The sequence below is a fragment of the Anopheles aquasalis genome, chromosome 2 (assembly GCF_943734665.1).
Source record: "Anopheles aquasalis chromosome 2, idAnoAquaMG_Q_19, whole genome shotgun sequence".
NCBI lineage: Eukaryota > Metazoa > Arthropoda > Insecta > Diptera > Culicidae > Anopheles > Anopheles aquasalis.
Genome location: NC_064877.1, coordinates 37,627,501 through 37,650,000, shown reverse-complemented (window position 1 = coordinate 37,650,000; position 22,500 = coordinate 37,627,501). Strand labels below are relative to the sequence as shown.

Sequence of the window (22,500 nt, the reverse complement as noted above, 5' to 3'; positions counted from 1 at the left end):
ACCGTCACGGCACGCATCTGTTCTGTGTGTTTTGGTGGTTGGAGAACCGCGGGGACCATGAACCAGTTTCCCCTTGCCCCCGCCTCTACCACTGTGCTGAAGCCGATAAATCATTGCGCGAATACAGCGGCACGGCGACAAACGCAACGTTTAATGCCGTCAAGATTAAGCGCAATAAATAACAACTTTCATTGGCAATCGGCCGATTTATGGTGGTGGTGGTGCTGGTGGGAAGGTGGGAAATTATGAGACAAGAGGAAGGGTCCTATAGGCACGGCTCCTGCCACAGAGGCAGCAAGCATACGTGTTCCGTCGACTCAATCTTACCTCGTCGACCCAGGTTTTGTACTTCTCCGTCATCGGTATCTGCTCGAGCATGGCCGAACCTTGGTTCGTTTTCCAGTTGCCGGAAATGGATTTTCTCCTGCACAAGGGGGAAACAGGAAAGAGGGTGTTAGTGAAGGTGAGGATGCCACATTTCCTGTTTCTACTCCGGTGCTCCGCTACTCACATGAACGCCTTGTAGCTGCTGCCAACCTTCTGGATGTGAACGTCGAACTTGGCGTCAATGTAGGGCTCGAGGCTGCAGTACGAACCAGTATCGGACAGTCCGGCACCACAGAGCAGCCCAGCGGCATCCTGCAGTGCTCCGGGGTTGTCCAGCTTCGCCGTAGCCTTGCCACCGTGGCAGTGGCCAGCCTTCAGCACGCACGGGAATCGCTGCCAGGTGAACTGTGGAGAAAGAAAGAGAAACAAAGAGAGAGAGAGAGAGAGAGAGCATAAGGACATTGTTCAATTACAATCACCCGAAGGGCTTCGGATCATAAAACTTCGACTACATGCTGCTAATTATAAGAAGGAAGTTGGCACGGATATCGGACCGGATGTCGCACACACCGTTCCAGATGAGCGAGAATGCAAATTAGAGTTCAGCCAAACGAGTTGCAGCTGCCACGGACGCCCGTTTTTGCATGCCATAACCGATAACGCCATGCCATGGAGTACGCAGGCGACTGCTGATAACAACCAACGCACGGCACACGGTCCTGCACGCGTAAATACCACGGATACCTGGAGGATTTGTAACATTCGTGAGCACAAGAACGCCAGAACCGATTCGCTATGCTTCGCATTACCTTGAAAATGTGTTCTATTTCCATCGCAGCTAACCGCACCGACCAGAGGGCATTCCCGTGCACCGTGGCGTGGTATGTGCATGATGAAAGGCCCCTCCTTGCCTGCCGCTCTCTCGACTCGCGGCTAGTAACATTCTGGGCGATGGGGCGCGTCGTCGGCGTCGGCGACGTGCAAATTAATTGCATCCCGCGCGTTGCGGTTTGCCCAACGCCAACGCCACCGTCAAGTGCACCGTATGACCATCCGGTTTTGCGGCGTCGCGTGGTGGTTGGCAACGGGCCAAGAAGGAAGTCCGGGCGGCTGTGCGATGCCGGAACCCGGATAGCGTGTCGCATTAGCCACACCATTACGGCTCGTGCTCGCTTCAGGCGTGTTCCGGGCATTTCCACCTTCGTTCTTGCTAGATCCGGGATCCGTCCAGCTACTACGCTGTTTCGCATGTTAACTTCTTATCAATAGTGACGTTCAGTACATTCCACAAGTTCCTATTGATAGGTAGAATGTTATGCAAATGGAGAGACACCACATTGGTCTGATCATGTTTTAATTTATCCCAAACACGTGCTTTAAGATGATGATCAACTCGCTAGAACTCGGGAGCTGTATACGTCATCAATCAATTGCCTTCCCCAGTCACATCAAGAAGCGTGCTTATTGTTTGTTTCCGCCCCACGAAAGACACTCGAATTATTTATTTGTTCTACAATCAATAAGTTAATCGAAATCCATTTTTGAAAGTAAACACGTGCGCTGACTCATGGCATTCGATTCGAAAGGGGTGCCGTCGAATTTTTGGGTTTGTTATCGTTACGTGGAAGCTAAGTATCATCACCGGCGGAGGAGTATCGTCTGTGTTGAAATGCCAAGATCTGAATCACATGATTGATGTCACATCGTGGCTAAATGGGGAGTTGGGCCAAGCAAAGTGATCTCTTTCGATGAAATTGAAGTACAGCTTCTTCCCGTTCCACTTAGTAGGTGAATCAATGAAGGTAGTGCGAGTTTCGTTGATGACTTTATTTTCCTGTTTGAGTGGCCTTTCATCACACAGATGGTCGATGGGGGCTGCTCGGTTGTTGGCATAAATGAAACCCCTTTTGCTCGACTAATGGCACGAGCCGCAATCGCGCTGCTCGATTCATTCGAGCTCCCGGGAACTCATTTAGCAATTCAAGCATCCCCGTTTTTTTTTAATTTATCTTGAGATTACACTTAAAGTAACTAAGGGTGTACTTAACAACCACCAGCAAGAAGTAGTTCATGATAGAAAGCATTTAAAAACGTGTTTATTGTCCACTGCGCCCAGCGCACGCTTCACATCTTCAGGAGAACCCCGAAATCCACTCAAACCGCGTAAATGTATAAAACGACCACTCGGCCGGTGTGAGCGCCACAGTAACCGAGATCGAGCCAGTCTGAACGCACGTGTCCGGGAGACAGCCAGTTTGTTTGTGCGCGCGCGCGAAAGGTTTAAAAAAAGATTAACGACGACGACGGCACACGTTCCCTCGGTTCGTACCAGAGTACGAGCTGTGAAAAGTGAAAGATAGCCTTAGCCGATAGCCAGCAGCAGCAGCAGCAGGCAGCATCATCGTCAGCCATTCGTGCGATCGTGCGGTTGGAGAACCAGGGTGCAAGATCATCTCGTGCGTGCACACACCGCGTGAAGTGGGAAGGTTTGTGTCGCTAGTGCTGAGGTGTGGTTCTCGGTGTCCAGAGAGAGAGAGAGAGGGAGAAAGAGAGAGGATTTTCCTCCGACAAGCGGTCTTGACGCGCAAAAATTGACGACGCGAAACGTTGCTTTACAGAGGTTGCGAAGGTCGTTTTGTGAAAAGATCAAGGACGAGACGAGGTTTTAAGCGTAGTCGTTGAAGAAGCACTACAAGAACGAAACGTGATCAAGCGCTGAGAGCAGCAAAACAGACAAGCGGTGGAACGCGTGATCGAATCAAACGATTTGTAAGTTAAGATTCGAATGCCACTAATCGCCACTAATCCCAGTTGTAACAAGAGAGAGGCTTTTTACTATTCAATAACTCGAGCTTATAAATCATAGCAAAACAGTGTGTTTCTGTGTCACAACTCGCCACAAAAAAATGGTTTATGGTATCGTTTATGCTCCCCCCGGGGGGTTGGACGGGGACCGCCCCACCTCTCGATACGCGTGTCGTTACAAATCGCCGTGCTCGCCATCGTCGACGTCGACGAAATTCCTGTTTATCACTTACACCTTACACCACCCATTCCACTTGGGACCTGATGCCGGTGCCGCCCCAAAGCCGAAAACACATTTATGAAAGCAATATTTATGAATCGCCTCGCAGTTTCTCCGTGCAGCGTGCGACCGGACTATCGAGCAGTAATTGCTGCCCGGCTCACCCCTACCGGTTGGTCAGCAGGTTTTCGCTCCTGGCCCCCTTTTTTGGGAGGACCGCGACTTCATCACCGACCGCGAACGCACAGGAATCGCGGTGGGCGTCCGGCGCGCAGTCGGAAGACACCGCGAAGGCGACGAATGTCTTTTCGTTAAACAACCACACCGATGAGATGGTGTTATTATCGTTGATGAGCTTGTTTCTGTCTCTTTTGCGTCTCAACGGCGAGTGAGAGAGGGGCCCGATCTACCGGCCGGCCAGCCTGGTGGCTGGTAGAATGGCATCGTGATCGTGGCGCAAACCATGCCGTGGCCGTGAATGTTTCATCTTTCTCCGGCCGGTGCGACTGAGTTATGGGTAAAGTGTATGTTACTGCTCAAAAGCGGTTTTGTTTGCCTTTTACTGCGATTTTGTATTTTTGCTGTTAACGTTTATCCCCTTTGCTCGGTCACCTTCGCAGCAGGCTGCGTTTTCCCCCCCCGATTTTGCGACTTCAAAACCGCAACTGTTTATGACCTTCTGGTGGTGGAAGAGACACAACTCTATCGAAAGGATAAAGTTGTCGCAAGCTGAAAAACCACAAGCATACGTTCTGGAGTTCTGGAGGAGTGTGCCCCTTGAGGAACTAAATTAACGAATAAATAATACATAGACACCCGATACGAGACCGGATTCTTCGATGCTCAACAAAGACAAATGGTTTGTGGTGTTTGCTGCTTTGAAATGGCATCTTTCAAATCGCATGCTCGCTACATGGTGTCTTCGGATCTTTTCAACCACACAGAGAATGTCAAGAGAATGATCAACGTCTTTGGCACGCGCATGCTAGAAGAGGAGTTGGCAACAAAATGTCTTTCATTCAACAACAGCATCGTAACGAGTAACAACTGGATGGATGATTTGCATAATACTGGTGTATTTGGCAACCAATAACCGAACAGTCCAGCAGCCCGGGGGGACATAAAACAGCCAGCATGTCAGCACAGCTTTTGGGTTGGCCAGTTTAAGAACGCACCGACGATCGTGACTAATCCACTTCAGTCGACAATCGAGCAAATCCTTCTTCTTCTACACCCATTTTCTCGGTAAAACTACTTCAGTGTTCACTCTTGACGCACAGCCCGGGGCATCGTGTTGCTACATCCCCCCCCCCCCCCCCCCCCCCACATGATGCCACTGTAGTGGCAGGGATTCCGCAATGAAAGTAGAACGCCACCGATGCCAGCAGACCACCAGATTGTGGCTGGCTTCAGCTGGCTGACCTTGGTTGGTGGCCGATCCGCTTTCAATGAACGCGTTTCAGTGCGTTTCGATGCACTTCTGCACTTCTGTTCTGTCTCCACTAACCAACGTGCTGTGCCGGTTGTCATAAGTGACACTATCGTACTCTTGTTCACTCCACCCCCTATCGGAGGATGACGCCATTCCTCTATCGAGGCGGTAAACATAGAATGTTATCTATACACTGTCCCATTGTGATGTCACTGAGTGACTGGCTGTTTGCTTGTCGGGAATAACACACTTTAGCCACGCCGATGAGGTCGGTCGCTGGCATTTCCGATCGCCACCGGGCCTGTCTACGATGAGGCATAAACGGTTGGACTGGGCTAGGTGTTGGCGATCGCAGACAGCGATCGAGGGGACTCCTCCTATGACCATTGAGTAAGGTCAGTCCGTGTCCGTTTGAATGGCGTGGCGTCTGCGTCGCGTGTGTCACTCTCCCTGGTCGACGACGGCCAATGTACGTGATCATGAGACGCGTGCTGTGTCGTCCATCGAGACCTTAGCTCATAACCTTCTGGACGGACGACGAGTGCCGCATACATCCAAACGATCGTAATCCGATCATTGCACCCTATCGTGAGGTCAAAGTGGCACCCTTGGCAAGTTTCCCCAGGGCCCCCGGGGAGTGGGCCCTCCTTCCACCCTAGTAAATCACCGGTAGATGAGGCGGTTTAATCGAATCGTTTAACTCGACGAAAATTGCCGACCACAGCACCGACCATAGCGGCAATGCGGGACCGCGCATAGCCTGAGGTCAGTAGCAACATTCAACCGCAACACTGGGATGGACAAGTCTTCCAGGAAACCGATCGATACGGGGCGCGATCACAATCCACGGAGCGTGATCTGGTTAGTGTTGCGCAGCACAATTTATTACCCAGAGGATATCTGGCCCGGTTCTGTTCGATCGATGAGAGTTTACTAACTAGCTGCGGCAGATCCCATGATCCAGAGGGCTGGTCCGGTCTGTTTATTTATCAGCGAGATCAGCGAAAGAGAGTTTTCTCCCTTTTTCTTTCGTTTTCGGATCGTAAACGGGGCCTGGGAGTAAAAGATTTGCATCATGGCCACCCATCGCACACAATCAACGGCCTCATCGCGAACGGTTTTTACGAGAACGTTATTTCAGTTGCGCAAAAGTGGTTGCTTAAACAGGTGCCTCAATACTTTTACGGCTCAGAATGGATCCCTTTCGAAAGGCCCTTCGGGGAGCACGGGACAGCATCGGGGAAGAGGGCTCCTGTACAAACAGCTATTGACCAAGCACGTGGCTCCTTGTGTGCACTTTGCGCTCCACTGCTAAACCGCGGCACTCTTTCGATTGTTTACTAAACACCGTCCCTTTGGGGCACCGCAGTTAGGCAGATTTTGATTTCTGCGCGCTTGACGTTTGAAATTGTTGGGAGTTTGTTATTGTTTTTCCATTCCGATAGTGCAACCTAGCGAAAAGAGTTGCCGCACGGGTGCGCTCGGTTGTTTGGTGAAGCAAATATTTGCCAGCCAATCGGTGATTTGCAAGATGAAGCAAACGTGGAAAGAGCCAAGAGGGTGAGGAGGTTGGTTGATTGCCATTGCAAGTGGCACTCATACGCTACAAAGATGCATACGGTGGGGAGTTTGAGAAGCAGTTTGTGTTCTAGAAGTGATCAAACCGGAACTGCTATGGCGATCTACCTGACGAATAGTATTGAGTAATATTAAACAGTGCCGTTACTAAAGTTAGTGGAGGCTATCATTGCGATCCATTGTAATTTACATTCTAACCCAGTTCTTACACAATAGCGACCGATCTTTCGTGAGCACTTTGCCAGAGTTGCTTAAAATGAGCTCATGTGGTTTAATATTTTACTGTTTTTTTCCGTTTTTTTAATAGTTTCAACGAGTCAAACCGGTAGCTCGATTTTTCTACCGCATTTTTTTGATTTTTTATCGATGAAGGCTTCTATTTTTTTGGACGCTCTTCACAGTCTTCTCAACATTTTCAGATTTTACTCGTGCGAGAAATCTTTCGCCACGGATTTGTATGAAGTTTGTCAGCTTTCGATCTCTCGCGAGAGACCTATCGCCGTTCGCGCTCGGTCAATCCCAAGAAAGTATTTACGAGAAACTTCGCAATCCATCCGTCTTTTGAGTTCGAAATCCCTGGACGACAGTTTGCTGTGTTCGTGCTTGTCGTGCCCCAGGTCCACAGTTAATCTATTAATTTTTCCCCCCCATTCTTCTTACTCTGGTCTGGCCCGGTTGCTAAGGACGGTGGAATGCGAAGCCGATAAATGGTGCACCCGCCTCGGCTTCTACAAATGTTGAGCATATTTGAAATTCTTGCGATGGGCCCCGGGTGCCCTGCGTTCAAATTTGCGTCATATGGCCGCCCGTGTCGTCCTCGCCATCGTCGTCGTTGTTGTAAATTTCCAAAAATCAGCGCCACAACGCAGACCCATCGAAATCGAAGGAAGGAAGAAGATAAACCTTTACACACCGTCCTCTGCCATGTGTGCGAACGCGCGCGCGCGCGCGCTTGCGTTTGGTGTTTGGCGCACATCTGGCAGGCGCCTGTGTGGTGCCCGGGGAAAGGTTTCCCCCTTGTTTCCCGCCTCGTTCGCCACGACGAACGACGAAAGACGTTTGTTTCCGCTGGGACCCCGCGTCGCTGGCAAATCAATAAATCAGTTCGCCGTTTCGTGTGGTATGTGGCATGTGTGCATTCGCGAGTTCTTCCGCGGTGCAGCAGCAGCAGCTGGCGTGTGTGTCCGGGTCGCTCTGCCTGCCTGCCTGCCTGCCTGCCTGCCTGGTGGTGACAGGAGACTTCAGAAGTTAAACAAACCCATTTCAAACCCATTTTTCCCCTGAACGGTGAACGATCGATCGATTGAGAGGCCACCGTTGACGGTGACGGCCATGTCTTGACGAAAGCTGGTGCTGATCAACACCATGACGATAGCCGGGGTGTGTCTGTATCCCAAACCAAAACGGACGCGTTTGCTTAACGGCCGTGGGTCAAAACAATTTCGCCAACGCAGCAGCAGCAGCAGCTGGGAGTGCTGCAGGTGTTGCGGGTGTGTTGTTCATTCCAGTTCGTTTAGCTTGTTATCACCCCTGTCGCGGCTCGTCGGTCGGTGCTAGCAGTACAGAGCAGTGCCAGGCAACACAGCTCATGTTACGCCATGGCGACGGTGGCGACGGTGGCGACGGCGGAGATACTCTGTTTTTGCATCTGACAAACGTGCGAAATGGAAACGGGGAAGGCGATAGAAGGGACTGCCGCCGTGTTCCGCACCGTCCCTTCGGTGCAGCGAAAGTGCATTCGAAACATGCATCCACCAACTCGCTGCACTCGCTCCCCCGTAACTCGTTGGTTCATATAAATGTGTTAAGGCGCACGTGGCGCACCGATGGTGTGTTTGCGCGGTGCCCGGCCAACCCACAGGCGATAGGCGAAGACGAAGCGGCAAAAAAATGTGCAAACTCGGCACATCTGTACGACTGAATCGGTCCCTTGAGGGCGAAGGGGCCCTGCGAATGTAGTTAGACATACGCCCCGGACGCCACGCTGTGCCCCTTGGAAGAGAGTAAAAGTAGGAAGGAGGGACCCCGGGTTTGAAGGCAAATGTGGGCCACTTGGCAAGCGTGCGAAGGGTTTAGCTGGTCTGTGGTCACATACCGGACCGAGTACCGGGTGGATGGAAATTGGAAAGTTACAGCACTTGAACCAACGGGCGTAAACCGAACGGGAATGTGTGATGTCGGATGCGGGGATATCATCAGCTGGCCAGGTGTGAAGTGAAGGCGAACCGAGCATCGGATGCACCGAAAGGGTGGTGGAAAGGGGGTGGATCTAACGTCCAGCTGTCACAACACACACCCATGGTTTGCATTTCGTTGATAGCTTTTATCCAAATTACCACCCAGCGACTGCACTTGATGTTGACGTGGCTGCGCACCGGAGCCCCTGGCACGGGTTTCCGGTGTCCAGTGACCACCACCTGCCTGTGGGTGGCCTGGTCCGAGGGGTTTACCACAACAAAATGTGGGATTGTTTTCCGTAATGTAATGCATCGTACACGCAATGCTCAGCACGTTCCGATGATGACACTGTCCCCATCCTTCGGGGGGACCTTCAGTTCCTGAATTCAGCTACAGTCCACTAGTACCGTCCACTCGTCTGCGTGCAGTAGAAATGATTTATCACCCATCCCACCACACACAAACTCGCGGACACACTCTCCGGTCTTGGTGGGGCGGGGACGCTTTGCGTAACGAGAAACCGGGGGCAGAATTGGTAGCAATTCCGAGAGATTGAATTGCTTTCGCAAGTCAAATCAATCCCCTCGCACAGCACCGCTCCCTCTTTTGGTAGTTGAACCGGCTCGTAAGTCGCGGATAATGCGCGTTGATGGGAGGGTATTTGGTGTAGTAACCTCTGGCCAATCGCTCCGAACAAGACCCGGGGGGAACAGCGTTCGCGTAGGATGTTGACTGGCAACTGGTGAGTTGGTTGGTTAGTTGAGGCCGAAATGGAACCTCGCGTCGTTTCTTCCTTCGTAGAAACCCCCCGCACCATGCCAAAAGCTGCAGGAAACCCAGAGATAACAAGCAAAGCTTCAGCTCCACTCTGTGATGCTGTGATGATCTACCTACACGCGTAGCGCGTTGGTCTTTTGATTGAATTTGATCGTCATATCGATCGGAATACTAACGGTACTAACGGAAGAAAACACGCGTTTCGCGAGGATGAAACAGTATTTCTTCTTACTTTGTACGAGGCTTTGTTCTTGCTCGAAGGCGGACAAGCAGCAAAAAGCATCTCGCACGGCCTAAGCTGGAATGTGCTGTTTTCAGATTCCAATCGGTTTTGCTTTTTTTTTTTTGTGCTTGAGTTCTTGTCTTGAGAGAAACGACGGAAAATCGGCCTAACGCGAGCGGTGGGATTATCTCGATTGGGAAATAACAAACGGGAAAGGTCGAGAGTTTACCTCCCAAATCGCCCCGCCCGGGCCGGAGTGAAATGCTCTCGAAAAAGGGCGGCAAACCTACGCTAGTCACTTGAGAGTGTACGCTCCGAGGGTGATTTATGAGTGAGCGAAGGGATGGAACACGATTTTGGATCCCTATTATAAGCTGATCGGACTTATTATTACTGAAGTAATTGCAAAACATTTAAAAATGGTGCATAAATTCAAGAGCTTTACAAGTAGAGGTAAACAATTTGGTTGGGTTTTAAAAAGGTAATGTTCACATGAGAGATAGTAACGAACGGAACAGCTACCTCCAAACCGGGGGACCTCACCTCGTTCACTCAACGACATTGTACCGCAAAGAACCGAACCGGTTTATAATTGAGCGATCGCGTATTTATATAAGAACAACGATCAGCTCAGTTCAATAGTGATATTTATCAAAACTAATCACTTGGAATGCGTCACGTTCCCCAAGCCGTGCGGTGTCTGTTTTAGATCGTGTACACTATAGCCGCCACTCACGGTAGGTTAGCTCCGCACGTCTCGAATTATCTTATCGCACCCTCGTGGGCACCTCAGGGCAACACCACCAGCAGCAGCAGCAGCAGCAGCGGAAGCGCGAAACGGAGCGACCGTGTTTGTGCGGTAGAAACGCATAAAATGCAACGCAAACGGGGTGCAATGCAAATGATTCATGGGCGGTGTACGGCCTTTGGCAAATTATCTCTCTCTCTCTCTCTTTCCAGATAATGCCGCCAATGGGTACGAGGCGGAACTCGCCTTAGGAACCGCGCGCACACACCGCGTACGTGCGTATTGCATCGCGGAAGACGCCACCCAGGCACGCTGGGTTGGGGGAAATCTGATCATGGCATCCTCCAACATGCCAAGGCAAAGCAGCGAAGGTTTCGTTTCGCTGCTGCGCTCGATCAAATCGATCGATCGATCGATCGATCGAACGCCAATACGCCAGGTTCTTAGCAGTATCGCGTGCCCGAAAACGATGGAAACGCACGCGTAAAGCCGATACGCTCCATTAGCGCCGGTGTGTCGCCCTGACAAGGGACACCAGCATCGACCATCGGGTTGGAGTGGTAGATCGGTTGGTTAAACCTTCATCAAATCAAACCCTCAATCAATCTGTGTGTGGCTGTGTCTGTGTCCGACAAGCACCACGGTACTACGGGAAATCCCTTATCGCTGTATCGCTTCATCGGCCACCGGTGCTGGTTCCGCCGGTCTCATCAATTAGCATAAATTAGTCGTTAAAAGCTGGCGTGCCCGCGTACCAACTTCATCGCCATTGTGCCACGTGTGTCTCGCTTGTTGTTCGAAGATCGATCGATCGAGCAGGAACAGTGTTTGGTATACGAGATGGGATCGTGATCGCGCACCGACTAATGGGTGACGGTGGGTGATCGGGACGATTTACTGTGTGCCCGTTTGAGAAGCTGGCGACAATAGCTACTTATGCTGAGATTAGGATCCAACGGTCTGGTGATCCCTTTTGATTCTCTTTTGAAGCTGGAACGATCACACTTTGCTGCTTCCTTTAGACACGAGAAACACATCCCTTCGATCGTTTTGAGGCGTTCATATCCCGGGGGTGGTCCATGGACACGTAAGGGGCAAAAATATTAAGATTGTTTTTTATTATCACGACAAAGCGATACCGCCGAGCGCGCGTGCTGCTGCCCGCTTTATTCTCCGGGCGCTAGTGCCGCAGTGTTGATCGAGAAACGGTGTTAAATGGAAAAAGGGGGAAAGGCAGATAAGCGGAACGGTTTGCGATAGATTACCGTGGCAGCCGGGGCGGGTGGAGAGCACCTTAGCGAAGGAGTGCACTTCCACGGCTTTCGTTTTCACGCTGCGATGTTAATGGCGCCGTTACCGTTTACGGTGTTCACATCGGAGTACCGTACCGTCGTACGATGCACGACTGGAAGCTGAATTGAAACGAAATGCGTAACGGAAGAGTCACTGGACGCCGAACGTCTGGCAAGCGTAAAGGAGGGTAAAGGGAGCGCACGAAAACGATGTCGAAGACCTCGGCCCCAGTGTGTTGTGTCACCGAAGCGAACAGATATGGTGGTGGTGGTGGTGGTGGTCCAGAAATGGAATTCGCCGTATTTTGCACGACTCATGGAGCGCGCGGCATGTGTGCTTTGCCTGTTCCATCTGTGTGCCCGGGACAAACACTTTTCGAACACCAAAATTGTCATCTTTATGAGAACAGAAAAGCGTTGTTTAGCGAGATGTTAAAGTGATGATGGAGTGATAATTTGATACGGACCAAAAGGGAGTTGTGGAAGTCATTTAATTCTGTAAACCGCCCTCCACTATAATCCTAAAGACTGGTAAGTGCCGGTGACCTCAATGTCTGTGAAGGCTCCAGGTGAGCCAGGAGCGCGCATCGCGCAATCGCGATGCGACCGGCATATCAATGGAAACCTGTTATTTGCAAATGAGACCTTCCTTTTACCCTTTCATCGTTGGCTGCTTGCTTGGCCCACCACCCAACGATGGTAATTATCGAAATCAATTACAAGTCAACGAACGCCGCTGAACGTGAAGCGAACCTTCACCATCCTTCTCGACGGTGGACTTTGTTTTTTTTAATGGCTATGCATGAAGTTCTTATTTATGGGACAGCTAGTAACTACTTGTAATTGCACAGTGCCTGACTGACCAGTGCGTCCACCAGTGGGGGAGGTGAAGAAGGTACAGCGGACGCGGATCATAGGGATCGTTTGGGTGCACGATTCATCAAAATCGATTTGCTAAACCCAGGGGTACCCCTTCATCGGTTAAGTTGATCACTTTATTACCCACTATATATCAATACGCAGCCACTACTAGTCACTACTGGGACCACAGGCATGGTTCTGATTACCGAGGAGAAGAAAGGTGGCTGCAATGCATTGGCCGAGACAGATGAGAAACCGGTTCCGGCCGGAGTCCTGTTGGCCTATTAAACGGCAGACTCAACTCCGAACCGAGTACGTTGGTGGTCGAGCTGAAAGAGAGTTCCACGGTCCGTCCTGAATACGGCGTCGCTAGGAGAGCCGGTGTGTTGTCATACCGTTTCCTTTAAGACCCGCTGGTACACATCGTCATCATCATCATCATCAGCATCATCATCGCCAGCGTTACGTCATACTTTGCCAGCACGAGTCCCTCGGGGCAGGGTGGACGATGAGAAAGTAAACAAACCATTAGCGTCTACTAACAGCGTCGCCATTGGCGCTGAATGTCGTCCCATTTTGCCTTCGCCTTTACGGTTGCAAATCTCCACGGTCTCAATCACAGTGTGCTACAGTTGCTGGCAGTAGTTGTTGTTGCGGTCGCAGTTAAAGTGTAGCCAGTTGCGGGCAGAGAGAGTGAGTAAGAGAAGGAAAGAACGAGATCCAGCGAAGATCAAGGCTACACGCAATCGGTGCAGCGTGACGCGTACGCGCTTTTGCATATTCTAAATTCCACCCGGGCAAGTATATGGGACTCTTCTTCGTCGGCCCTTTCCCGGGCAACGCCTCCTCGTGCAAGCGGGAGTCCGTCGGATGTGACCGATCCACTGTAGCGATCCGCGTGTGGCAGTGTGCGGCAGTGTGTTGCTTACACTGTCAAAACAAAACCACCGAGAAATATGACTCAATTAAGCTATTTTTAGCCGGTATACCGTTTGATCGGGGTGTCCCCGTGTTGTTTGAGAATTGTGGGACAGATCGTCGCGCCACACACACGTACACAGCCGTGGCCATAAAGTTGCGCCTCGTTGTGTGACAGCTGCCACATTCGCACCTTCGTCGCCGTAGCCGGTCACCCCACAACGGCAGCAGCAAAGGGGCACACACCACTACACAATGGTTGCATCGCTAAATTGATGATCCTGTTGGTGGTGCAGAGGCAGCACTGCTAACCAGCAGCGAAGCGCATTCGTTCGAAACGATAGCAGTAGGCATGGGGAAGATGTCGTGTTAGTTTGTTTAAAAAAAAAACGACGAAGGAAGCAAACGGAGCAACCAAAGGTTCAGAGTCCTCTTTCCCACCAGCGAGAGCCAGCGGCCGCATGCACCAGCCGGTTGGATTGGACCGGCAACAGCAACATCAACAATGAAAAAAAGGGAAAGAACTCAGAATTCTTTTCAACAGAACCCACGCTTCTATGGTGGCAGATCGCGAGCGTTACAGCCCTTTCATAATTCATCAAAGAAATCTGTCCCTAGGGCGGCGCCGTTACACTGCTCCCACCGATGGCTGCACAACCTTTTGAACCTTTTGACAGCTGCACCGGTCTAATCGACTGGTCGGCGATGTTCCACCATCAGAATCACCACCACGATGGTCGATCGTGTTCCGGGATTTGTGTTCCTACGCACGCCCCTGAAGTGCTAAATGGTTGGGAGGCTGCTGTTTTTTTCATGTTCTTCGGTTGCTTCACCTTCGATCCGACGATCTGGATCACCACAGCCACGGGGAAGGGATGTGGTGTGGTGGTGATGGTGGTGGCCGAGGTGTGGAAATGAAGAAAGATGAATGCATCAAACGGGCTGGCCGTTAATCTTGTGGACAGGATGTTTAGCATGCACCGACACCGGTGGCCCGGTGTGTTGGCCCTCTCCGAGTGAGGGATCGTTCCCTTGGGAGTACGACGCGGCCGGCTACTGAGATAGAAACACGCAGGGAACCTTGATAGACGATTAAACGATCGTTTGATATACACGCCGCATCGGTAACGCGCGATGGCAACGGCAACGACAAGCCTACTGCGGTAGTGAGTCATGGATCTCACGGTGATTTATGATGTTCAGGCAGCAGCAGCAGCAGTTGATGCAGCGCAGTCGAACAAGTGGCTCAATGACTTCATTTTAGAGCGAATGAAGGAACTAATGCCAACCCTCGGAGAAGGGACATTCTCGAGAAAAGGTTCAAGCTCGAACGAGGCGAGTAATGGAGGCATTCATCGCGCAACTTTTTCCATTCATTCTTCCCGGGCGAGAGTGGGGATGTCAACATTAAACGCAGGCAAACACGCTTGTACACGTTTGTCCACTCCCGGCCGGTAGTACTGCATGCGTCCCTGCGTGTGTTCCCGATGCCTATACACTAGTCATGGGGACCTGGGTCTAATTTAATCGACTAATGGCCTTGGTGCCACTCGGTCACAGAACAGAACGCCAAACACCAAATGGTTCCTGGCGCCGGGGGCAAGCGAAAAGGAAAAAGTGTTCCTTGCATACACAAACCGTACCCATTATGGTGTCCACTATTAGTCCGGCCATTAGTCTGGACGGTGTCGGAACGTTCCACATCCCAAAGACCGGCCAGTCATCTAATCGATAAATCAACCATGATGTAGCCGGGGGTTTAATCTGGCCGGCAAGGAAGTGATAGAAAGGTGGCGCAAAAGCTCCCGAAGCCGCCGTACTCTCTGACTGACCGATGCTCCGACATGATGGCCAATTATCTTCGAAATGTCCGGTGCCCGGAGGCGATTACAACCGTGTCTAACGACCTCATTTCCATGCGGGCAGTAGGCAGAGGGATGGTGACGGGAATTGAGACATTTTTCTGATTTTCTGTAGTACACCAGTATGGTACGGTGGTTGGGTGGGATTTCAGGATTTCTCTGGTTACCTCCCGGGGGTAGGTTGATCACGTGTTCGCGGGTTAAGTGCGCCTTCCCATATATGGAGTAGCTGGACGAACGAAACTGTGATCAGTGATTTCAATTAGCAATGGGTACCGTAAGAGGACCTTAACGGTCTCCCCTGTGGGCTTGGTAAAATGTTAATTGGCGTGAAAACGATGTAACAGCGACGCTGCCGCCAGAGGTGCCGGGTAAAGGTGTTGAATGACAGCTTACATCGCCAGCTCGCGAGGACCTTGGAGCAACTGCGCTATTGATCAGTCCCCGCTCCCCTCCCGTGCGGAGGGATCGAGCAGAAACCCTCATTCAAGGTTGTCTCCCCGCTTCGTCATGGTCTTCGGCGCATTGATAGCGTCCACTGAACCACTTGCGATGTGGAGATTGTTTCCAAGAATTTCCTTTACATACTTCATCGCGCTATGAATGAATGTGCTGGCACGATTGTGAGCCAACGGGAGCACCAGTAGCAGCACCAGTTTTGCTCTTATTGCATGAGAACGTTGCGAACGTATTTTTAGCCGATGACATCGATACGGGACCACCGCGGGACTCGTATTGTGCAAGACGGCATGTGGCATGGCGCCAGGGAGAACGAGGGAGAGAGAGAGAGCGGCCGAAAGGAACGGATTGCATTCCCAGGAAAAAAATGGAAACTAAGCGTTTTGGCATCGATTGGGAAGCACTTGAGAATGGCCGCCCAAGATGGTGACGACGGTGGGAGGGCCGAGAGTCGCGGCAGGTGAATTCTTCGAACATGATTGATGCCGCATCCAATCTATATTGAGATTTCTTATATCTTGTGCGTCGTAACGTGCCGTAGTTTGACGTGGCTTCTGTGCTCCGCCCGAGGGAGAAACATAAATCAAACACGAATGAGCTGCCAAGAGAGCAGCAGCAGCCACCCGTGAGGTGGTGTTGGAGGTGGCTACCCTGGAACTCTAGGCGCTCGGACATCAATATTGCAGAGGCGCATTGATAAGAAAAGATGATGCTGGATTTGATTTTATGAGCTATACGGCGAGCAGCAACATAAATTATGAAACTGCCAAGCCACCAAAGGCACCAACAACACCAAAGGACATTGCGAGGATATCAAGGGACAAAAGGAGGGTCCGTTGATAAACCAGACAAAGACAGATCGAGGGTCGGTTTAATTCCAAGCACCGCAGTTTGACGTCACTGAGCGGAGCATTTAATAAGCGGAGAGTAAAGTACGGGCCACTGTAAATAAACAGTGGCCACCAAATCACCCGAAGCGTACCGCCGGGGACCGCTTTTCAATTCTGGTTAATATCCTCATTTATAGCGAACGGGGAGTTGATGGCGTTGTTTAAAAATTCGTTTCCTCTGCTGCTGAGGTGTCTTGTACTTGTCATCAACTCTGGAGGCCACCACACTGGCCCTCAGGGGCCCGGACGTGATGGAGATTATGGGATTTTAATTTCTCAAACAGTCGGTGGCAATCCGGCGCGCTTTGTGTTCTGTGTGCCACGTCGACTGATCTTTGAAATGCGCTTCCTGTGCTCTACTGCTTCTTTCACTTTCTGATGCGTTTCTTTGCTTTCTTCTTTCGGATTTTACAGAGAGAGAGAAAATCGGACAAAATGCGGACCAACTCAATACCGCCGATGGCCACCAGTGCCCTGCTCGTCTGGATGATGATGACGATCATCATGACAGTGCCTTCGGCCGAAGCCTGTTCGTGCTACCCCCAACATCCACAGTCGGCGTACTGTGAGGCAGACTATGGTAAGTGAAGCCAAGCCAGCCCCCCCCGCGGGTGGGTTTCCGCTGAAGTGAAAGGTCATCCGACCAATTACGTCTAGAGCAATCGAGCAGACGTGGTCATACGGTGGTACCGTTGAAGCAGAGCATAGCATCTTATCCAGAGACCCGTCCGACAAAGTGATTGAGCTCGATAATATATCCTTTTTAGTGGGATCGCTCGCTGGCTCGCTCTCACTCTCCACGCCCCTGTTTTGGTGCATGGCAAAAGCCATAAAAAGGGCCACTGCCGCCGTGGTGCTGATCAAAAATACATGGCTTCAGTGGGGTGCGAGGGCGGCGGTCACCACTTTTTCGCCGGAGATGAAGGTGAACTCAGTAATTCGTTTGTGCGGTGGCATAAAGCTCTCGCACCATGCTCTCTGGTGTCAGAGCTAATTGGATCTGATGGCCGGAGCAAACAGTCTCTCGGAGGGGCGGTCGTTTTGGTGTTTGGTGCTTTTGTTGTTCCAGACCAGCAGGCATCTACGGCATCTCGAAAACCGAATACCAGCACTAATCTCTCGCTTATCTTCTCTTTTTTTTCCAGTGATCGTAGCGCAGGTGTTGCGCAAATCGCAGAACACGAAAACGCACAACGCGTACAAGATTGCAATCAAGAAGGAATACAAGGTACGGTGGCACGCAAGCGATCGTACGAGTGATCGTCAGCACGGCGCCGATCTCTAACTTATTCCGCGGTTCTCGGTCTTCTCTGTTCTTCCAGATGTCGGATGCTGCACGGGAGGAGCTGCGCCACGGCAAGCTGTACACACCGTCGATGGATTCGATGTGCGGTATTACGCTGGAACCGAACAAGCTGTACGCGATCGCGGCCAACACCAACCAGATCGGGCTGTGCAACTTTGTGCGCCCGTACGCCGAGCTGTCGCTGGTCGAGAAGCGTGGCCTGGCGGGTATGTACCGGAAGGGATGTGATTGCCGCATCGTACCGTGCTTCAGTCCAAAGTGCGTGTTCAAACCGGGCGTCTGTAGCTGGTCGGCGCTGTCCAACAAGGGCGACTGCGAGACACGGTTCGGCTCGTGTGTACCAGCCGGTCGGGCTCAGCAGAACGGTGTCCCGACCAAGTGCCACTGGCGTCGATCGCCACGCTTCTCCGAGTGTCTCGCCAACGGCAAATAGACGAAGAGACCAACGCCAATGCTGCGGGCACCATCGAATCGATCGATCTATTTTCACTCGATGCACTCCCTAATCTGGAATAATGTACACCACCCCCTCAAACCCAACTTTCCTCACCCTGTAATCGCTTTACTTTTTTGTTTTTTTTTTTTGTTGGAGCATGTATGTAATGCTAATGTTTCCTGCGTCAGCGCCATGCGTGGCCCGGTTATTTATCACGCTACATTACTACTATCTAACTGTGTCTATCCGAAGCATATGGATGTATGTGTCTCTGTGTGTGTCTTTTATATTCATTGATTATGGCACCGTACGCGTACGCGGGATGAATGTAAATTATATACTTTTGTTTGTTAAGTACAAATTAGCATGAATGTAAGCGTAAATTAAGGACAGCACAGCACGGACGGGGCAGTGGATCGCTCGAACTTAGGACCCTTCCGCCCCTGCCCGGGTTGTGAATAAATATTGTGTAACATGTAACCTGTGGTCCTGATTTGCTTTTCGGTCCTTCGGACTTACATTCCTGATTAAAAATGTTCATCTTGTTCTGTATTCTAATGGACGGTAGGTTATCCCATCACATCACTTGCTCCAACGATGCCTTCTGTAAGCTTTGAAAGCACCTCTTCTACACTCGGTGAAAAATGGACGCCATCAACTCGTAGAAGTCGCATATAGGTTCACGAAAGCATGAAAGGTTTATCTCATCGTGCTACATGTCTATCATGATCATCATTTAATTTGGGAGCGCGTTCCGGTATCCTTATTCTCCAGTGTAGAGTGACCGCCTGCACATCATTCTACGGAGAGACACAAAAAGCGCTATTCCCTCAATCAGGGGTCTCAAATTCGCGGCTGAGGCTTCGTCCGCAATGTAAATGTATGTTGAGTTTTTTCATGAATTGTATGTTATTTGTAATTTTATTATTTATTTATTTATGCATATGCATATGTTGAATTTGAAGATTGGTAATGTATGTGCAATGACATTAGTGTTCGAAAAATTAAATGCAGAAACATTTTTTAAAACATTTCAACGTTCACCACATAATGGAACCCATGAGATCGTTGGGTTATTTTGCCTTTTAAATTTCCAATAAAAACCCCTTAAAAGTATGGCGCCTCCATTTCAAAGGGCGCCTCCATTTCGAAGGGCGCCTCCATCAGCGGTTTTAAAATTGACTTTAACTCTCTGGCCACGAACACCGACATCGGTTGGGAAAAAGCATATAACAAAAAAGCCTTCCACTTCCAAATTATGTGGTGAAATAGCCCGCGGACTGGCTGTTATTTTCATCTGCGGCCCGCATATGAGTTTCAGAGACCCCTTACCAAAAAATCGCGTTAAAATCGCGTTATGCCAATGTGCAATGGGCCGTTTCGGTCGGACTTCTTATGGGCACCATCAACTGACTAAAATTATAAGAACAGTTTTCATTGAAAATTGAAGAAAATTGGTAAAGCGAACGGAGTACGTTCCTTTTGTGCCCACCAGGAAACGTTAATCGTAATATTTGCAACATTGAATGCAGTTTTCACTGTTTGTGCCCCTTCGATCAATGGTTTAAACATAATTTAGTAGGCTGAAAAAATAAAAAAAAGTTTTTTTTCTGCAATTGGGCTGGTATTGGAATATGTAAAGTGCTCCCCTTTTATGTTATGTACGGTCCGAGTACTCATTGAACCCATGTGTGCCTCAACAAAACGTTTTATTGACATAATAAAGAATAATAAGCAATTTGAAGTAACTTACCATGTCCTTCGGGTTGGGGAAGAACGTTTGCTCCACCAGCGGGAACACATCGCGCCCGAGACGACGCTGCAGCTGCAGCAGATGCGCAAATACCCACGGTTTATCCTATTTTTTTGGGGGGGGCGCCCGAGGGTTCCACGGATGAAATGATATAACCAAAAGCAAAGGGAGAAAAAAAGGTAAGTTACACGAGCATCTCGGATGAGGCACCGTGTTGTACGGCCCTCGAAATAAACGATTTAAAGCGCAGCAAATCAAACGGGGAAAGCGAATGCGTAGCTTGAGTAGCACTGGCGGTGAGGCGATAGGCGATAGAGGGGGCGCAAATGCTACGACGGTGGTCATTTAAAAACCTGAGGCTACCAAGCAAAAGCCAATCGTTAAATAGCACTTGGACAATTGTTCGGTTGCTTTAGAATTTTAAACTAGGCGCGCGTGGAGCTAAAGCGCCGGTGAAGGTGCCCGAATGGTGGTGCAAGTGATCGGAACAAAAGCATACCGTGCAGCAGCGTGCGATCGCGATGCTTACCTGGAACTGGTACAGCGAGTGCAGCGAGTTAATGCTTGGCACTCCGCCATACTTGAGACCGAGCAGCGTCGACCGGTAGTCCTTCGAACCATCGCGTGGCGGTTGACGCACGAGAATAAAGTCCGGTCGGAATGGTTTCGCTTGCTTGGAGCCACCGCCACGGTTGAAGCCCACCATCGGCCCGGAATCGGCGCTAGCGGTCAGCGTAATCTCGCGGAACTCGGCCTGCTCGACGCGAATGTCGTAGTCGCTGTGCAGCCGCTTGCCACGGAAGTACTTCGACCAGTCGGTGTTCTGATCATCGACCACGAGCAGCGTGAAGCACTTGTCCCGGTTGAACGGTTGCACTCGGCTAGCGGTCGATACGGCCGCTCCTGTGGTCACGGGAAAAAAGAGGAATGGTCAGTGGACGATGGCAGCAGCTACTAAATCCAACCAGTGCTCACCTATGATCGAGGCTCCCTGATCCCGGGCTGCTCCGGTTAAACTCTGAACGCGCTGCAGCAGACTTTCACGCGACTTGGCCGGACTCGATGGTGCGCTGGTGCCCCGTTGCGGCCCTTTGCCGAAGCTTAGCGACAGCTCGGGACCACCGGTGGGTGGTGCCGATCCGGGTGGTACAGGACCACCGGGCGAAACGGCACCGGTGCCGGGGGCCGGCGGTGGCGGAATGCTCGGTGGACCACCCGGCATCGGTTGCTGCTGCAGTGGCGGCTGCTGGGAACGGGCTGCCGGTGGCAAATCTTTCGGATCGACATCCTCGCACTCGGAAGACAGGTCTCCCGAGCTGAATCTGCCAATGAAATCACTGGGCATCAAAACAACAGAAAAACAGAGGCGGAACGGAACGGAACACGCGAAAGAATACAATGGTCATGCATAGAGAGAGAGAGAAAGAGAGCGAGAGGGAGAACGGAAAATGTGCGGAAAAGGGGTGGTGGATGGACAGACGAGTTTTTTCGAATTTCGAACATTGCATCGGCCACCCGATCACAGTCGATCCAGATGAGAGGAATCATCATCGGAGTAGACGCCATCGGTGGGACATTTTATTGTTTGGACGGGGGGGGGGGGGGGGGGGGGGGCGCGAACGAGATGGCAAGATGGACGAAGGCGATGACAAAGATTTGGGTGAAATGCGGATTCGAATGTTTTTTGGCGAGCATAGTACAGGGACAGGTTGTGATTGGGACACAAGCATACCGTCGGTTTTTCGGGTGCGATCATGTTGTACACGCAACACGATGGGGAGCGAGGGTTGGTGTTGATGCACAACAATATTGTACATTGCCGAGTGCCGCAGAAAGAGATTAAGGAGGAAAAGTTGAAGAAAAGAAAGGGAAAAAGAGAAAAGAAACAATATACCAATAGAGAGATAAAGAGGAAGAAATAGAGAGAGAGAGAGAGAGAGAGAGAGAGAGAAAAGAAGAGAAGAGAAGAGAAGAGAAAAGGAAGAGAACAGTACAACAACCATTAGTACAACATAGAGCAGAACACAGGGCAGTGAAATAGGAAGCCTGCAGTTCCCCCTTTCTAGCGAACCGCTATCGCGAAAGGCTATCTTCTCCGTGGTGCACTTCCCCAGAATGGTGTCGTTTGCAATAACACACGGGAGAAACAGAGAGAAAGAGAGAAAGAACGAGAGCATTTGGCAAAAACTTGATTCAGACTTGATAAGCGAACATGTTGGAAGTTTAGAAGTTAAAGGAAGAGAAACAAATCAAACGGAAGCGTCTAATGTGGATGACGACAGCTGATGCTTGTGAGGGTGTGAATGAGGATCGCCAACGATGGGGATGAGAATGAGAGCGATGAAGGGGTGGATTGAGCGAACGTGAGATAGTGAGATGAAGGAGCAAAAGGCGTGTGAAAACCGTACGTTGCTTGTCCGGACGATTTAAGGATA

At 50.7% G+C, this 22,500-nt stretch overlaps 2 protein-coding genes across 6 annotated transcripts in view; one reads left to right on the top strand and one right to left on the bottom strand.

Moving 5' to 3' along the window:
- The window catches only part of LOC126581075 (synapsin), a 40,491-nt gene that overhangs the window by 7,262 nt on the left and 10,729 nt on the right, over nucleotides 1-22,500 (bottom strand). For both annotated transcript variants that reach the window (XM_050244506.1, XM_050244507.1), the window contains 5 exons: nucleotides 21,041-21,402; nucleotides 20,595-20,968; nucleotides 20,066-20,170; nucleotides 512-732; nucleotides 328-424 (listed from right to left, as the gene is read on the bottom strand). In XM_050244506.1, the coding sequence (XP_050100463.1) occupies nucleotides 328-424; nucleotides 512-732; nucleotides 20,066-20,170; nucleotides 20,595-20,968; nucleotides 21,041-21,287 (1,044 nt within the window). In that variant the 5' untranslated portion in view covers nucleotides 21,288-21,402. The remainder of the gene's footprint in view (nucleotides 1-327; nucleotides 425-511; nucleotides 733-20,065; nucleotides 20,171-20,594; nucleotides 20,969-21,040; nucleotides 21,403-22,500) is intronic.
- LOC126581087 (tissue inhibitor of metalloproteinase) lies at nucleotides 2,522-18,792 on the top strand. 4 transcript variants are annotated; one of them, XM_050244525.1, is made up of 5 exons: nucleotides 2,523-2,813; nucleotides 2,946-3,096; nucleotides 16,985-17,150; nucleotides 17,716-17,798; nucleotides 17,893-18,792. In XM_050244525.1, exons 3-5 carry the CDS (start codon nucleotides 17,006-17,008, stop codon nucleotides 18,307-18,309), a joined length of 645 nt encoding a protein of 214 aa, XP_050100482.1. In that variant the 5' UTR covers nucleotides 2,523-2,813; nucleotides 2,946-3,096; nucleotides 16,985-17,005; the 3' UTR covers nucleotides 18,310-18,792. The 4 variants fall into 4 exon arrangements, with proteins under 4 accessions (XP_050100483.1, XP_050100482.1, XP_050100481.1 ...); XM_050244527.1 differs by lacking the exon at nucleotides 2,946-3,096 and adding an exon at nucleotides 10,501-10,559 and having other exon boundaries at nucleotides 2,682-2,813; XM_050244526.1 differs by lacking the exon at nucleotides 2,946-3,096 and having other exon boundaries at nucleotides 2,522-2,813.

Coding starts and splice junctions, on each gene's coding strand:
- LOC126581087 (XM_050244526.1), top strand. CDS start 17,006: ATGCGGACCAACTCAATACCGCCGATGGCCACCAGTGCCCTGCTCGTC. Junction 17,151..17,715: donor GTACTGTGAGGCAGACTATG/GTAAGTGAAGCC, acceptor TTTTTTTTCCAG/TGATCGTAGCGCAGGTGTTG. Junction 17,799..17,892: donor CAATCAAGAAGGAATACAAG/GTACGGTGGCAC, acceptor CTGTTCTTCCAG/ATGTCGGATGCTGCACGGGA.